The sequence below is a fragment of the Pimephales promelas genome, chromosome 3 (genome assembly GCF_988280905.1).
Source record: "Pimephales promelas chromosome 3, fPimPro1.hap1.1, whole genome shotgun sequence".
Classification (NCBI taxonomy): domain Eukaryota; kingdom Metazoa; phylum Chordata; class Actinopteri; order Cypriniformes; family Leuciscidae; genus Pimephales; species Pimephales promelas.
Genome location: NC_142771.1, coordinates 4,119,070 through 4,138,055, shown reverse-complemented (window position 1 = coordinate 4,138,055; position 18,986 = coordinate 4,119,070). Strand labels below are relative to the sequence as shown.

Genomic DNA, 18,986 nt, shown 5'->3' with positions numbered 1-18,986 from the left:
AGCAGCACTACAATATCTAAAAAGTTTGTTATCTGCGTTCACGAAGATCTGCAGTCTTTATCAAAGGTGTCCCGTACATATGCGTTATTTCCATTATACTCGCAACAATGTTCAAACCTACTGTAAAACATTCAAAAACAACATATAAACTAAAATTGCAACCAGAGCTCCATAGGAATGGTCATCAAGTCTGTTTGGAATGTGATAATCTGGCGCAGGGCGGGGTCAGAAACATTAGCGTTAGCATTAGCATCTGAGCTAACAGCAGCATTATCCTCAGCCTGAGCATTTGATCCAGCTCTGGTTTGCTTGAGTTTTTAGTGTTTCTTTAAGGCAGATAGAAAATAGTGCAAAAAGCACCAAAGAAAAAAATGAGCACCTCTGTTAAAAATAAAATAAAAAATTATGTGCAATGGTCCACAGTCTGATTAACTTGACCACTCTCTAAGCCGCCATCTTGGATCCACGATAATGATAGTGTAGATATATTGACCAATATCGCATCTCTCGCAAATCAGATTGTAGTGCTGATTGTGCTGTAATACTAGTGTCGGAGTCCTGAAACACAGACATAAACAGTTATGTTATTAAATCATCTTCTAAATGAGATGTTGCATATCAGAACATCTGACATTATTTTCCAGGTGAGTCGAGCATCTAAAACTTCACCATATTTAAGCTTGAGGATTTGCACTTTATTTTACACTTTATTTTAAGTCAACTTGTAAAGCGAAATAAAATGAACCAAAAATTGCCAGTTGAACATTATAGGTTGTGTTTTTAAACCGAATTATTATTATTAAGTGAATGTTGAAAGATGAATAAGGATTATTTAATTTTCAATAATGAAAAGGTGTGAGTGTTTTGAATTGACACAGCTTAAATATACAACCATGTTAAATTTCAGCCCATGCACACATAGTAGTGCATTTCATCAAGCTTTTTTTGTTTTAAAAAAACATTTGTCATTATTTTAGATCCTTACAGAGGCAGCTTTTCAACTGACTGCAGAATACGCCTCTTATTCACATACTATACCTCACACTATCTTAAAAAAGCACCACTTACACACACAGCAAGAATTAGCAAAGCCTCATTGGTATTCAGCTGTGTTTGACACACACACGCTTGTCAAAGTTTCTGTAAATTAATCTAAAGAGCAAGAATTTGTCTATTACATTTGAGTCCAGATTCAGTTTTAACTAAATGTGAAAAACTGGCATTTAATGACTAAACCATCTGTACATACCATCATATATACCACAATAATATCAAGTGTGTGATGTTGCATGTTCAGAGCCAGAGTCTGTTTAAGTGTGTCATTGAAGTCTTATTAAAAAAATAAATATTTCACCATAAGCTGTACATAAGACTAGATATCAGGATTACTGGTACCTTAATTTAGAGGAACTCCAGCATCCCGATCAGGTTCTGGTGGGTTTCTGCTTCTGAAAACTACACAGCAAGACAGAAAAATATATTTCTTTAATATTCTTTGTATTTTAAATTGATTATAACAAAAATAAGAGATATTTAAAACAACTCCATGTTCTGATCATGATAAAATTCCTCATGAAAAAAGATGAAATACTCAGGACGCAACACTATAGAAATGTCCAAATCAAGGCGATGAACTTCTCAGCGGGTCAACAGGGACCCAATGAGCGGTGTAGGATTACAAATTTTATTAACATGTTTCATTTAGATTTCCAATACAATAGTATTTTAGACGGAGAAAGTTTCTATAATGATGAGACCAGGAAATCTCTGCAAACAGTAGGAGTTCCCAGCGGGATCTGTCTCAGTACGAGAAGGCCATTTCCTGTTTCTCGTCTCACCGGGTTTTAATTACCGAGACCGTTTGTCTTGGAGTTCTAGGGTCACATGCATTTACAATTGCTTTGTTTCAGTGTCTCCATCTCTATGTAACCCTCCACCATGAAATGTATATAGACCCCTTTTGCGCCGACGTCACAGTTACGTCACGGCGCTAGCTGGAGGCAAAACAAAGTGAAAACTGGAGGCGGCCAATGCAAACCAGCACAGATTCGGCTACATAATAAGGAGCTTAAATAATTGTTACTATTATTAAGTGTCATCTTGTTGTGTTGTTTGGTGCAAGAATTGATGAAAAATTAATATGCTGTATCTGGAACTTTTATTTCTAGAAAATATTCACATCATTAAAATCGCACTGTAATGTCACTCTTTACATTGTCGTGGTCTCGGCAGAACTGCGGATCGTACACACAAGTCTTGTACAGGACCATATAAGCATCTAAAGATTTATATGCCCTCAGTTTCTCTATGATCGGTTTCTCTATAACGTGTAGAAGTCAGGCCACTCACCCGAGGTAACGTTACGTACGTTAATCCTGTCAGATCATCCATCATTGAGTGAGCGTGTAGGCGGCTACAGGTCGGCCAATCTGGTTCCGTCCGTTAAAAATAACTTTTGGAAATACCAATCGCGGACCTGGACACTGGGTGACCTTACACATTAAGATAATATCGGATTTTCTCCAGTCATTGTTAAAAAAAACAAGCCAACAATCCTTGCTAACTAGCGTTAGTGAAGCGGCCAGATGGATCTTTCTGCTTCCACCTAAGCTCCGCCCACAAAAAAAACGTCACCATGTTTACCAACTGTAAAAGGGTCTATAACACAATGTATACTGTTTTAGTTAGACTTGACTTGGCTAAGGTTTCTAGACGAAGAAGACTACAGTGATGCAACAGAAAAAAAAGAATCTAGCCTAAGAAGATACAACCAAGTCTCCTGATCTTCACTTCTGAGTTCCTACAATTAAGAAGAAAAAGTTCTCAACAGCGGTTAACTTTTACATTCATGAGTATCAGTGAAAAAGAAGAATGTGTAACAATTGCATATCACCAATTAGGGGTGGGGAAAAAAATCGATTCTCGATGCATCGCGATGCGGACGTGGACTATCCTGAATCGATTCACAAATGTCAAAAAATCGATTTCAAAAAACATTTTTTTATATGCATTTATAATAACGTAATATTGACGGAACGCGAAAGACGGAACTCTGAAGCGCGGAAGTGCAGTCGCCGGACCATCTGTGGCGTGCACATAACAGAGATGAGATGGCACGCGAGATCCAAACACTTTCCTTGTTAGGTTAAAAGCTGACGTGTGGAAATATTTTGGCTTCTGAAGTTGAAGGGGGAAAGGAGCTGGACAAGAGCCGCACTAGTTGTACGCTTTGTGGAATTAAACCAACGACGGAAACACGACAAACATGATAAGCCATATGACACCTTTCCAGCCAGAGGAGGAAAAACACTCGGCTGCACCAGTCGTTATATTATTTATTTACTACAAGTATATGCTCCTAGTTCAGGCACACATTTATTTTCCTGGTCGTTCTTTGTAATGTTAATAAAATATATTGTGCATTAATTCTTTATGTGTCATTACTTTGTACTTTTAAAGCAAATTATTTATAGTCACACACAAAAGATTCAGATAATCGATTTGTAACATTATAAATGTCTTGTACTTTAACTTTTGATCAACTTAATTTATCCTTGATGAATAAAAGTATAGATTTCTTTTTTCTTTTGCCCAAAAAATTAAATAAAAATTCTTACCGACTCCAAACATTTGAACGGTATTGTTTAATGTTACAAAAGCTTTCTATTTCAGATAAATGCTGTTCTTTTGAATTTCTAGGTGATTTTCTGAATCGGGTGCCCTTCAAGTCCCCCAAACTTGCTTCAAATATTTTCAATTGAAGGAAATCACAAAATACATTTTAATGCTGTTAATTAATAGAACCAGGTGCATTTGCATTATAATGCAACAAAATTGCTTTTGAAAAAAAATTTAAAGTTAATAAATGTAAAGATAATGAGTTGCCTAAGTAGTAGACAACAAGCATGTTTGCATGTCCTCACTAACCATCATTATATTTTCAATGAATATCAAACAAATAAAAAGTGCAAATAATACCAAAATGTTGCTGCTGCTAATATAATCATATGTTGGTCTAGTGTATTTTCGTTTACTGTTGTGAAATGGAAAATCAATAATCGGTAATCGAGAATCGTTAATAATCGAAAATCGACTATAATCAAATCGGGACTTCAATAATCGTAATCGAATCGAATCGGGAAATCAGACAGATTAACCACCCCTATCAACAATACATGAATACAATCTTAAGAGTAATTATTTGAATTAATGTAGTTCAGAATAGGTCAAATGTGCTTGGGAAAAATATATGATCAGAATATTGACTGTAAAAGCACTGGGACAGAAACATGTTCAGCAAATTATATTAAACCCACGATTACGTTCTCTAAAAAACACCTTTACAATGTTATTAACAATGTTAACAACCTCATTAAAATCAATAGTTCATTCAATTTTCTTACTTTTTTTTTAATGTCATAATTTAACCTTTACAAACCTGTATTTTTTCCAGTGGGGGATAAAAAGCAGAGTTGAGTAAATAATGACATTGTTCATCCATCCATTCTCCATGTATTTTGCACACACACACACACACACACACAAACTCTCTCCCGTTCTCACCAATTCACCAGAGCTGCATGTTTTTGGATTATGGGGATTTCTAAAACCAAAGAACCAGATTAAACTCAAACCAAAACTCTCTAGGATTCAAATGTTCTTGCTGTGACACGCATCACATTTACAACACAAAACCGTAACGGAGGAGTGTATTGTGTGGATCATCATTAATCAGTCACAACTCACCAGTGATAATTTTCTTCAATAAGATGCAAACCATAGAAGCAACAACTGCCACAAATACCAGCCCAATCACAGCTGCAATCACAGGTGCAATCCAATCATTTACATGGCAATCCTTGCATGCTCCATCTGTACACATGTAAAAAGATAAAAATTGTTTTAGGGAACAATTGCAGGATTTCAAAAACAAAAATGAGTGAGAAACTGGGTAATACGGTAGCTTTAATTACCCCATTTGATGATGATTGGTTCTCTGGTGCTCTTGTGAGACACAAAACAATCATAATCTGCTTTTTTATCCTTCTTGATCTCCACACTCTTCCTCAGCTGATAGGATCCATCATGGTTTGGTCTGACTCCTGAGGATTCAGTCTCATCATCAGGCAGAGACATGCGATATTTCCTAAAGGTCAGCATCACGTCTTTGGGGTAGAAGCCGGTGGCCAGACAGGTCAGCTTCAGCCTTAATTTGTCACTGATAGACCTCCTTGCAAACATATGAACATCTGGACGATCTGATAACACAGAAATCTGTTCATTATTATAATTCATCATCTGAGGATGGTCAAACAAATCCAAACACATTTACTCACGGCCGTTTCTGAGCTCCTCGTCTCTATATTCTCTGAATTTGTTGAGCCAGTCCACACACTCTTTCTCCAGGTAACCTTTGGTGTATTGGTTTAGGATCGGCACATTGTCCCATTTTGTCTTGGTTGGTAGAGCTGCTTCAACTGGGGAGACCCATTGAGACTCTCTATCATCAAAAGACAGGAAGTTTTCTCCATCATAGCTGTACTCAAAAACACCTTTGAGAAACTTCACGTCACTTCCCCGCGCCTCAACTTCACAACCAGTTCTCCACTGAAGAACATGAAGATCTGACATGGGCACAAATTTGAATGTTTGTAAGATTATAACAATAATACATTAGAATATATTATATATAAAAATGCAGGTTAAACTTGTTCAACGTTCCTCACCTGAATCATTTTGCCCCATGCGCTCCATCAGAATCTTGATATTGACGTTAAACCACTGTTCTTTGGTCTTTCTCGACTGAGTGCCCATTCCCCAGTAATCCTCCGGCATTTTCTCCCTCATCCAGTGCTGTGTGGGAATCGTTCTCTTTTCTTTACTATTGTAATAGTCGATCTGTGTGTCGTCTAGCAGACCCATAGCAGTGAATTCATAGATGCCCGGCAGATCCACAGGTTTGGATAAACCAGTGTAAATGTAATGCAGTGAGTGTCTCTCTGTAATGAAGAGGAATAGCATATATATGAAATATTAGTTTACTTCAGTGTAAATGTCCTAAAGTAGGCCCTATGTTTAAGTAAAAGAATTAAAAACACTCTGGGGTGCGTTTCCCGAAAGCATCGTTAGCCAACTATGGTCGCAAGTTCCGTCGTTACCAATAGAGTTCAATGGAAATTGCGACCATAGTTGGCTAACGATACTTTCGGGAAACGCACCCCTGGATAGTCTTAAAAAAATAGTTACAGAAAGATACAAATAGATTAAAATAAAATATAAAGCAGGCCTGTAATTCACGAGGGATACATCGGTAAAAATCCAAAATCTGAAAGCAATCCAAGATCAAACAAGATCCTGTTGGATAAACTAAAATTAAACTATGTTTCAGTTTATTTAGCCAGTATCTGTTAATCTAAAAAGACTTTATCTTAAGACTAAATTAAAGGCTTCTAAAAGACAATCCTGATAAACCCGTAAATTAGCAAACATGTTCTATGTTGACAAACCTCAAACACTTTAGTAATAAATATGTACATACTTATATTTCATATACAATGTAGCCTAAGCATAAGTTTGTAATCAAATTTCGGTTCTGTCGTTACAAGTCTGAGCAGGAAAGAAACATTTTTACTCTTTTCGTTCTCTATAAAACTCGGGAATATTCATAATTTACCTGCTTGAAGTAAAGAAGTCCCCCAAAAGAAGAAAAACAGAAAGAAGAACAGAGATTGTGGAGAAACCCGTGGCCACAGGTGAAAATCCATGATGATTTGGACTTTTACGTTTCCATCGTTCCTTCCTTGTCAACATCTAAACGCCAAAACTGGCCAAGTCCTCCAGCCAGCGGCAGAATTCAGTTTAAAGTTAAACTGGCCAGTGTACATTCACAACGAGGCAGTGCTACATCTCTGCTTTGATTTAATAAACACGACACGGACATTTTAGGTTTTACTTCTTCTTCTTGTGGTGTTTAATGGCGGATTGGCAGACCGATGGTGCATAAATGGTGCATTCCCGCCACCTACTGATCTGGAGTGTGGAGTATGCTTGGCTTTGGAAGGAAAGGGCACGAGAAAAAAAAAATTCAAATTCTATTTACTATTCCTGTTTTATTTAAATATTTAAATATTAATTCGTGAATTGTTGATTGTCTTGACCCATTTCCTAACAATACTTTCATTGAAATTGTATCAATTCCCATCCATTGTAGCTCTTGGATTAACTGTTGTCTCTCCCATTCATATGCAGCACATTCTAAAAGAATATGCTGCACTGTTTCTAACTCCCCACACTTATCACATTTTCCTGTATCATGCTTCCCTATTTTATAAAGACTATAATTCAATGCAGTGTGACCAATTCTTAACCTCGTAATAATAACATCTTTCTTCCTATTTCCATATCTTTTCCTCTCATTTCCAACCTTTCGTTGAATTCGATAAAGATGTCTTCCTTTACAGTCATTATTCCATACCTTTTGCCATCTTTTATAAATTTCAATTGCTATTAATCTCTTTATTTCTGATTTACTTAGTGATACATTCATTTCTATTTGTGAATGATTTAAAGCTTCCTTTGCCAACTGGTCTACCTCCTCAAACCATCCACACCCACATGTGCTGGCACCCAGAGAAAAAATACCAATATCCCTAACTGCTTGGCTCTAAATAAACACTGCAGAACTTCAAATATTAAATCTTGTCGAGATTCCGATTTTCCACTCATAAGACTAGTGAGAGCAGCCATTGAATCAGTACATATCACAGATCTTACTGGTTGAACTTCTATAATCCACTCTAGTGCTAATATGATAGCTATTACTTCAGTAGTAAATACCGAGGTATGATCCGATATTCTTTTTGCAATTTTAATATTAAATGTAGGAATAAATACTGCTGCTGCAGTTCTTCCAGACCCTGGTTCCTTTGACCCATCCGTAAATACCTGTAATATGGAATACTCTCGATTTACATACTGTTTAACTACTAATTCAGTTGATATTGTAATTGGTTTATTTATTTATTTATGTATTTCTAAGTCAATTAATGGCATGGGATACATCCAAGGAGGAATTGCTGGTATTGGAACAGATGGGGCTATTAGATGTTCTTTCAATCCTAAACTATCTGCCTCCTTCCGTACTAACCAACCAAAGCTTGCTATTTCTTTGTATTCATATTCCCAACATTCCTTCAACAATATTTTTACTGGATGATTTTCCTGATGTCCACATACACCAGACCAGTATCTCATCCTCAATAGCATTGTACGTTGTTCCAGCGGTAATTCTCCCAATTCAACTTGTAGTGATACTGGAGAACATTTAAATGCTCCACAACAAATTCGCAAGGCCTGATTTTGTATTACTTGTATTTTTTTAAGTAAAGTTTTATTCGCTGAGCTGTATACCACACTTCCATAATCCATATTTGACCTGATCACTGCATAATAAATTCTTTTCAGTGACTGACAACTTGCCCCCCAATCAACACCTGACAAGCACCTTAAAACATTTATTCCTTTTTTACACTTTTCTATCACTTTCTGAATATGAACTCCAAAATTTAACTTAGAATCCATCCACATACCTAGAAATCTCACTACTTTGACTTGTTCCAGCTGATGACCATACATTTTAATATTTAACTTAGGGTTATTTTTCTTGTTAGTAAAGCAAATGACTTGCGTCTTTACCACAGAAAACTGGAAACCCCAACTATTCGCCCATTTCTCGACCTCCTTCACTGCTTTTTGCATTTTATTTTCTACAAACATCAAATTACGTCCCCTTTTCCACAATGCCCCGTCGTCTGCAAACAACGATCTTCCTATTCCAATTTCAATATTGTTAAATATGTCACTAATCATTAAGTTAAAAAGAATAGGGCTCCTCACACTTCCCTGAGGGGTTCCATTCTCAATAGAAAGAATCATAGATTCTACATGGTTTGTGTGAAAGTGCACTGTCTAATGCATACATCACTGACACCTGGAGGAAAATCAGGGTTATTACAGAACATATTGGAGGATAAACTGATGTTAAACAATTTTACATTCAGCAGATTGCCAGTAATAGTATTGTAACAGCTGGTATTGGTAATAGGAGTGAGCAAGTTATTATGAACACATGTAAGAAGCAAACAGTGTTTTATTTATTGTGCTCGAATTAATAAACGTGCCTTCTAATTAGCTTCTTGTGGCGTCTCATTCTCTGCAGTTCAAAGAATGTAGAATATATATATATGCACCATTAAACTCAATCCATCACATTACAACCCTATAATCTGCAGTACGTTATGGGATTCCACCTATTTAGTTACCCATGTGCTCCCAATATATCATTGTCAGAGCGCCACCCAGTGGACAAATATGTGATTGCATTAAAATTGCTCTTACAATATGGTTTGTAGGAGCTACTCTGAACCCTCTTCAGTCATCAGCACGTTTGGAAGAGGGATCTCCTGTGATGTTGTTCAGGCATAATGAGGTCTGGTCGTCTGATGAAGAGCTTTTGGAAACCTGCTTTCTAATTAATGTGTTTTTTTTATTGTATATATGTATACACACATCACCCCACTTCTATCCGTCCTAGCAGTTTTAGACAGTCTTACACAGACAACTTTCATTGTTTTATTTTATTTTTTTTTTAATCTACATTACAAAAAAAAAAAAACATTTTTAACAGTTTAAATATTTTTTAAGAGTTTTTCCTTGCTCTCAACAAGTTATAGCAACTTTGCCAGTAACAATACACAAATATAAAACTAGTCAAAACACAAGATGTAGACTCAGACATCGGTCAGACGTCAATCTCAAATTTTGGTTGGAATAAACACACACACACACACACACACACACACAAAAAAAAAAAGATGAACTGCATGGCAGTGGCCTACTTATCACCAGCTTCACTTAGAAGTAACCAGATGACTTTTTTCTGTCAGATGTCTATTCTTATTGATGTTTCAACAGAGGTTTATGATACTGTTTGGCTGAAAATGTTTTATTTGATGTCACCATTACTGTGATCAGTGTTTGCTTTAGTTGAGGAATTTGTTGTTCCTCATTAGTTGAAAAATAAAGTTAACAAGTCAAGTCAATCTACTGACTACATGAAACACTGATCACCATAATGGTGACCAAACTATTAATTTTTTAATAAAACATCAACAACATAACCTGGTAATTCTCAATAAAAATTTCTGGCAGTTATAAAGTCTGTCTAGTTAGTAATACGCATGCTGGAGTTGTTTAATCCTCATCTGCAGAGATCTTCACAGATGTAATGTTCTACCTTGCATTTCACCCTTTTTTTGCAGTGCGGTGCTTATTGCAACCAAAATTAAACATCTGCCAGATGTTGGAGCTTGACGTCAAACAAACGTTTGGCTTTGAACCCGACTTTCATTTTCAACCACAATATGACGTCTGGTCTGACTGAATCCAACATCTTCCTGACGTCACATTGACCTATACTGTGTTTGTCGGGTGTAACAGAGAGCACACACAATATGTGCACACACACATCTGGGTCATACTCATATTGCCAGCATTACACACAAAAAAAGGATAAAGACGTAGAAGAGATTAAACTGAAGACAAGTATTTTCCTACATTCATTTCACACGTGTTGCATTTCATTAGTACAGGGTCTACTGTAGGAAACTCAGAAGCGAAGACCAGGAGACTTGGTTGTGTCTTCATTAGGATTATTTATTGAGAACACGAACTGTCGGCAGCTGCAGTCATCAAGTCCGACTAAAGCAGTATACAGTGTAGTTTATATACATTTGAAGGGGGAGGGATTATCTAGTGGCAGCTTGTAAATCAAGAACAGGAGTCAGCCCATTTCCCCAGTCCTGATCTCATCAGCATTACAGTCTTATTCACATACATTGATGATAATCCAATCAGCCGGACTATTCAACGACAAAATGTTGAAAACTCATTTAACTTGGGACAGGAACAGGACTGTCTGGACTCTCATGCTTAAAAGCTGATATCATAATCTTAGGATGTAAAACACAATGTACAAAGGTTTCTCAGTTTATATTCTTTTGTATTGGAACCTAAATTAAACATTTTGTAATACGACAATACTTTCTCTTGATTTACCCCCCAAATAATGGAAGTGAATGTGACAACATGCCCCATAGGTGGTCACATGTAACTAGAGCCAGACCGATATTATCGGCCGATATTAGGCATTTTCCAAACTATCGGTATCAGCAGTTATTATGTCCGATAAATGAATATTTCAAAAATAAAATAAAAACGGACGAAAAACGCTTCAATCATCTCTCCTTGGCCTGTTATATTGAAAATGTATGTTTTACAATTTGCAGTATGACGTTATCTATTGCTAAATTATGGCTCATCATAGACTAGCTAACCTGACATTGTAATTATAAGGTAGCTTATAAGGCAATATAGGGACTAATTATTATTTTATTTATCAGAACTTTAATATATTTTGATGTTCCTCGGTTCTATTGTGACAATAATAGAAACAAGTTTCTTTTTAAAATGATTTATCATATTATTTTAGTTCAAACTCATAAATAACTACAAATAACCATGTTAGGGAAATCTGTTAATGTTTTGTTGCGCGTTTCTGGAAAAAAATATCGGCCGATATATCGGAATATCGGATTTTAAAACCAAAAAATATTTGTATCGGTATCGGCCTTCAAAATCCTTTATCGGTCGGGCTCTACATGTAACACATTGTAACATGACCGTAGGACAGATTAAACAGTACTCTAATCTAATCAAGAAATATAGTTATTAAGACAAACTACTCTGTCAATAGAATACAATTATACATTTTATATATAAGATAATGGCATTTAAAAAAAAAAATCAACTATCTTAAGTGTTAAATCACAGATATACGATTAAAATAATATATCTGATTTGTTTGATTTTTACGGAGGTGTATTGTATTGCATTCTCTTGAAGAAAAAAAATCTTCTCTGTTTTTCTGAATTAACGAGTTAATTTTTCATGGATTTTTTTTTTGCTCTGTTTTTCTGAATTAACCCGTTAATTCAGAAAAACAGAGCAAAAACTTTTTTTCTCACGAAAAATTAACTCATTAATTCAGAAAAACAGAGTAGATTTTTTTCTTCAAGTGAATGCAATACGCCTCCGTAGATTTTAAATAAACACAAAAAATAAATATTAAAAATTATCTTCAATTATGGTTAAATAAATGTTCAGTGACATCTTTCAAATATTTCAGAATTTATTTATCTTTACAGTGTTGAAATGTCAGTAAAGACACTAAGTTTTGTCATTTGTCATGGTTGGAAGTATTTAAAACAAGTGTGTTACAACTAACCCGCGTTAGTTTGAGCTCCGCTCTCCCCTCAGCATGTTCTTCTTTCTCCTGTTCTCATTCAACTGATCCGTTGGTTGGCTCACAAACACGTCTTTTGATTTGATTTATTTTGGATTTGACAGGCAACATAATCCAAAGGATAACATGTTAATGTCAAAGGTCAAAATGTATCTATATAGCACCATTTATACAGACAAGCTGACCAATGTGCTTTACAAAGCAATATAATATCACACAACAACAGACAGAGCAAGAAACATTAAAATACATATTACACATTATTAGAAGCAATAGAATAAAAGTGTGTTTTCAAGCGTGACTTGAAAACTGACAAGTCAGGTGCGGAACAAACCTGAATAGGAAAGCTATTCCATAATGTCGAGTCCGCAGTGGCAAAGGCACGATGACCTCTGTGTTTTAACCTGTATCGTGGTATGACTAAGAGTTTCTGTGTACCTGACCTAAGATCTCTGGAGGGATTATATTGCTCTAAGAGCTCAGATAACGTGGAAACACTTATTTCCAACATGGTCCTTGGTGTTAAAATATTTAACACAAAACAAAGACAAAAACATTTAGTACGAATCATCCAACAATCAAAAACATTCTAAAGTCATAAATCACATAAAATAATCAGTTTACTCGAATTAAAAAGATCGGCTACCACTCCCCCAGAGTTAAACAGTTGAGTTTTACCGTTTCAAAATCCATTCAGACAATTTCCTGATATTTAGAAGAATATGCAGTAACCAGACAGTTTCTGTGACCCGTAAAAATGCGTTATTTCCATTATACTTACAACAATGTTCAAACCTAAAACATTCAACAACAACATATAAACTAAAATTGCAGCCAGAGCTCAACAAGCACCTGACGACATCTTGCGTCTCTCTAGCGCCTCCAGTTTTCCTCGACCTCAGGGAGATTCAGTTCCCCGTTTCAGTCATTTGCTTTTCATAGTCATCAAGTTGTTATGTTGATGCAAAACTCTGTTTTGAAACATGATAATCTGGCGCAGGGCGGGGTAAGAAACATTAGTGTTAGCATCTGAGCTAACAGCAGCATTATCCTCAGCCTGAGCATTTGATCCAGCTTTGGTTGCTTGAGATTTTAGTGTTTCTTTGAGGTAGATAGAAAACAGTGCAGCAAGCACCGAAGAACAAAATGGGCACCTCTGTTAAATGTGCATTGGTCCGCAGTCTGATAAACTTGACCGCTCTCTAAGCCGCCATCTTGGATCCACAATAATGATAGTGTCGATATATTGACCAATATCGCATCTCTCTATATCAGATGTCTATATCGATTGTAGTGCTGATTGTGCTGTAATACTAGTGTCGGAGTCCTGAAACACAGACATAAACAGTTATGTTATTAAATCATCTTCTAAATGAGATGTTGCATATCAGAACATCTGACATTATTTTCCAGGTGAGTCGAGCATCTAAAACTTCACCATATTTAAGTTTGAGGATTTGCACTTTATTTTACACTTTATTTTAAGTGAACTTGTAAAGCGAAATAAATGAAGCAAAAATTGCCAGAATATTTTAGGTTGTGTTTTTAAACCGAATTATTATTTTGGAAGTGAATGTTGAAAGATGAATAAGGATTATTTAATTTTTAATAATGAAAACGTGTGAGTGTTTTGAATTGACACAGCTTAAATATACAACCATGTTGAATTTCAGCCCATGCACACATAGTAGTGCAATTCATCAAGCTTTTTTTGTTTAGAAAAAAACACTTGCCATTATTTTAGATCCTTACAGAGGCAGCTTTTCAACTGACTGCAGAAAATGCCTTTTATTTACATACTATACCTCACACCATCTTAAAAAGCATCACAAACATACACAGCAAGAATTAGCAAAGCCTCATTGGTATTCAGCTGTGTTTGACACACACACGCTTGTCAAAGTTTCTGTAAATGAATCTAAAGAACAAGAATTTGTCAATTAGACATTTGAGTCCAGATTCAGTTTTAACTAAATGTGAAAAACTGGCATTTAATGACCAAACCATCTGTACATACCATCATATATACCACAATAATATCAAGTGTATGATGTTGCATGTTCAGAGCCTGTTTAAGTGTGTCATTGAAGTCTTATTAAAAAAAAAATATTTCATCATAAGCTTTATACAAGACTAGCTATCAGGATTACTGGTACCTTCATTTTGAGGAGCTCCAGAACTCCAGCAACCCGATCAGGTTCTGGTGGGTTTCTGCTTCTGAAAACTAAACAGCAAGACAGAAAAATATATGTCTTTAATATTCTTTGTATTTTAAATTGATTGGAACAAAAATAAGAGATATTTAAAACAACTCCATGTTCTGATCTTACATTTTTGACAAAATTCATCATGAAAAAAAGATGAAATACTCAGGACGCAACACTATAGAAATGTCCAAATCAAGGCGATGAACTTCTCAGCGGGTCAACAGGGACCCAATGAGCGGTGTAGGATTACAAATTTTATTAACATGTTTCATTTAGATTTCCAATACAATAGTATTTTAGACGGAGAAAGTTTCTAAAATGATGAGACCAGGAAATCTCTGCAAACGGTAGGAGTTCCCAGCGGGATCTGTCTCAGTACGAGAAGGCCATTTCCTGTTTCTCGTCTCACCGGGTGAAAACTCCTACTGAGCAAGATTGAAGTGAACACCTACTAATTACTTTTAATTATACCATGGTCTGGGTGAATACTCGATTCTGATTGGCTGCAGGGTGTCCGTTAAAAAGTGATAGAGGACACCTAGTAAAGTAGTTCTGGTGAAACTGCCGGTTTACCATTCGAAATTTATAAATAAATGCGCTGCCTACAACAGCTGTGAGTAACCATAGCAACAGGCAGTCAAACGCTCTATCAAAACAAACATCTAACGTTAGATTCTATAGCCTAATACAACAATGAGCGACTTCGTTATTTCTTTTAACATTTATGGAGAATATGGCAACTTTGACGACTGGTATGCTGTAGGTCGACTCTGCGATGCTGGACTGGAGAGCCGTCAAATAATGTCGGTGACAGGCCACCGATGCGAGAGCAGTCTGCGGGCTTACTGGGCTCCGTCTCTGCGTGAGAGACGAAGCTGGAGCAACGTACTGTCTGCATCAAGTGCCCATCATGGGCAGCAGTAACGTTACCCAGCTCTTGTGGATCCTCCTGACTGGCCGACTTTTTCAAATTGCACTATAAATGGAAACATTGAAATTAATTGTAAATAAAAAAGCTAACATGTAGGTAAATTACCCTCTCTTTGATCTGATTAATTTATTGCCCTCTATAAGCGCAAATCGCTGGTGCTCAGAACTAACTGTTTTTTTTTGTGTGTTTTTTTGATTGTTGTTTGATTAATTGTTTTATGTGTAATAAAAAAATAACTATGCCTACCTTTGTGTTTCATGGAAAAAAATGCATTTTTGAACCTGAAGGGCTCTACAAGCGGAGCAGACTATAAATATCTCCGGTTGCTAAATAAACCAGGCAAGTTATTATTTGTAAAAACTAGATTTAGCCTAATTAAAATATAAACTAATGTTTTATAAATGTTGTATTTGGCAAGTGACCATGGAATAAGCGGGTTAATGCCCTCCGAGGTGTCTATTGTCAGGTTTTAATGGACTTCGGCGGAGGCAACTCCTCCGCTGCACGTCGGCCGGTTCACGCCTCGCCGTAGTTGAACTCAATAGTTCATTCAATTTTCTTACATTTGTTTTAATGTCATAATTTAACCTTTACAAACCTGTATTTTTTCCAGTGTGGGATAAAAAGCAGAGTTGAGTAAATAATGACATTGTTCATCCATCCATTCTCCATGTATTTTGCACACAAACACACACACACACACACACACACACACACACTCTCCCGTTCTCACCAATTCACCTGAGCTGCATGTCTTTGGATTATGGGGATTTCTAAAACCAAAGAACCAGATTAAACCCAAACCAAAACTCTCTGGGATTCAAATGTTTTTGCTGTGACACGCATCACATTTACAACACAAAACCGTAAAGGAGGAGTGTATTGTGTGGATCATCATTAATCAGTCACTACTCACCAATGATCTTTTTCTTCAATAAGATGCAAACCAGAGAAGCAACAAGTACCAGCACAATCACAACTGCAATCACAAGTGCAATCACCACAGGTGCAATCCCACCCTCTCCATCGCAATTATTGCATGCTCCGGCTGTACACATGCAAAAAGATAAAAAATAGTTTTAGGGAACAACTGCAGGATTTCAAAAACAATAATGAGTGAGAAATTGGGTAATACGGTAGCTTTAATTACCCCATGTGATAATGATTGGTTCTCTGATGCTCTTGTGAGACACAAAACAATCATAATCTGCTTTTTCATCCTCCTTGATCTCCACACTCTTCCTCAGCTGATAGGATCCATCATGGTTTGGTCTGACTCCTGAGGATTCAATCTCATCATCAGGCAGAGATGTGCGATATTTCCTAAAGGTCAGCATCACGTCTTTGTGGTAGAAGCCGGTGGCCAGACAGGTCAGCTTCAACTTGGTTTTGTCCCTGATAGACCTCCTTGCAAACATATGAACTTCTGGACGATCTGATAACACAGAAATCTGTTCATCAAACTTATTCATGATCAGCTGCTGATCAAACAAATCCAAACACATTTACTCACGGCCATTTCTGAGCTCCTCGTCTCTATATTCTCTGAATTTGTTGAGCCAGTCCACACACTCTTTCTCCAGGTAATCTTTGGTGTATGGGTTTAGGATCGGCTCAATGTCCCATTTTCTCTTGGTTGGTAGAGCTGCGTAAACTGGGGCGACCCATTGAGACTCTAAATCATCAAAAGACAGGAAGTTTTCTCCATCGTAGCCGTACTCAAAAACACCTTTGAGAAACTTCACTCGACTTCCCTGCTGCTCAACTTCACAACCAGTTCTCCACTGAAGAACATGAAGATCTGACATGGACACAAATTAAAATGTTTGTAAGATTATAACAATAATACATTAGAATATATTATATATAAAAATGCAGGTTAAAGTTGTTCAATGTTCCTCACCTGATTGATTGTGTCTCATGCGGTCCATCAGATTTTTGAGACTCAGATGAAACCATTGTTCTTTCCTCTTTCTCGACTGAGTGCCTTTTTCCCAGTAATCCTCCGGCATTTTCTCCTTCATCCAGCGCTGTGTGGGAATCTTTCTCTTTTCTTCACTATTGTAATAGTCGATCCGTCTGTCATCTAGCAGACCCATAGCAGTGAAGTCATAGATGCCCAGCAGATCCACAGGTTTGGATAAACCAGTGTAAATGTAATACAGTGAGTGAGTGTCTATAACTGAAAGATACAAATAGAAATCTATTAATAAAATATAAAGCAGGCCTGTAATTCTCGAGGGACACATCGGTAAAAATCCCAAATCTGAAAGCAATCCAAGATCAAACAAGATCCTGTTGGATAAACTAAAATTAAACTATGTTTCAGTTTATTTAGCCAGTATCTGTTAATCTAGCAGGACTTTATTATTAGACTAAATTAAAGGCTCCTAAACAACAATCCTGATAAACCCGTAAATTAGCAAACATGTTCCACGTTGACAAACCTCAAATACTTTAGTAATAAATATGTACATACTTATATTTCATATACAACGAAAGCATAAGTTTGTAATCAAATTTCGGTTCTGTCGTTACAAGTCTGAGCAGGAAATGTAGAAAATTACTTTCACTTTCTTTCTCTAGAAAACGTTCCCTATAAAACTCGGGAATGTTCACTATTTACCTTCTTGAGGTGAAGAAGTCCGACAAAAGAAGAAAAACAGAAAGTAGAGAAAACTTGGAGAAACCCGTGGCCACAGGTGACAATCCATGATTTGGACTTTTATGTTCCTTCCTTGTCAACATCAAAACGCTCAAACTGGCCAAGTCCTCCAGCCAGCGGCAGAATTCAGTTTAAAGTTAAACAGTCCAGTGTATATTCACAACGAGGCAGTGCTACGTCTCTGCTTTGATTTAATAAACACACGGACATAAGCTTTTAGGTTTTAACTCTCGTGAACTCTCACTTGTTTACTGGAGATTCTTCTTCCTATTCTTGCTTGTTCATGGCGGACGGCATTCAACCTTTAGTGCATTACCGCCACCCGCTGCTTCTTCTTTTTCTCCTTCTTCTTCTTCGTTTTATGGCAGATTGCAACCATGACTTTAAAGGTGCATACCGCCACCTACTGTATCAGAGTATGTAACACGGGCTATTCGTTGGGACTACTTTGTATAAAAAAAATAAATAAATAAAAAAAAAAACCTATATCCTCTTATAAATTCCTATGTTTTTCAGAAATTGTATAACTGCTTTCTGTGTATCCTTTACCCCATCTCCTGTTGTGCCTAATAAACCTTTAAGGTTCCACTTTCTTCCTGCCTTACTTATCTTTTGTTTTAGCCTTATCCTATCATCTCTATATTTCTTACAATGCATTAATACATGTTCTACATCTTCCTTTGATCTACATTCCAAACATTTATCTGATAAAGTTTTGCCCATTAAAAACAATGTTTTATTTAACCCTGTATGGTCAAATCTCAGCCTGGTTAAGACGCTCTCCTCTCTTCTGTTACTTCTATTCACCCCCTGGACATTAAT

General features: G+C 36.5%; 1 protein-coding gene across 1 annotated transcript; it reads right to left on the bottom strand.

Moving 5' to 3' along the window:
• LOC120475409 (uncharacterized) lies at window positions 1–18,530 on the bottom strand. The gene is made up of 14 exons (XM_089129317.1): window positions 18,126–18,530; window positions 17,403–17,681; window positions 17,013–17,300; window positions 16,650–16,934; window positions 16,416–16,547; window positions 16,241–16,272; window positions 14,542–14,585; window positions 6,674–6,804; window positions 5,727–5,999; window positions 5,337–5,624; window positions 4,974–5,258; window positions 4,747–4,872; window positions 1,396–1,455; window positions 1–558 (listed from the first exon to the last, which is right to left on the bottom strand). The coding sequence occupies exons 1-13, from the start codon at window positions 18,211–18,213 to the stop codon at window positions 1,397–1,399; spliced, it is 2,310 nt and encodes a 769-aa protein (XP_088985443.1). The 5' UTR covers window positions 18,214–18,530; the 3' UTR covers window positions 1–558; window position 1,396.
• Between the last annotated feature and the right edge of the window lie 456 nt (window positions 18,531–18,986).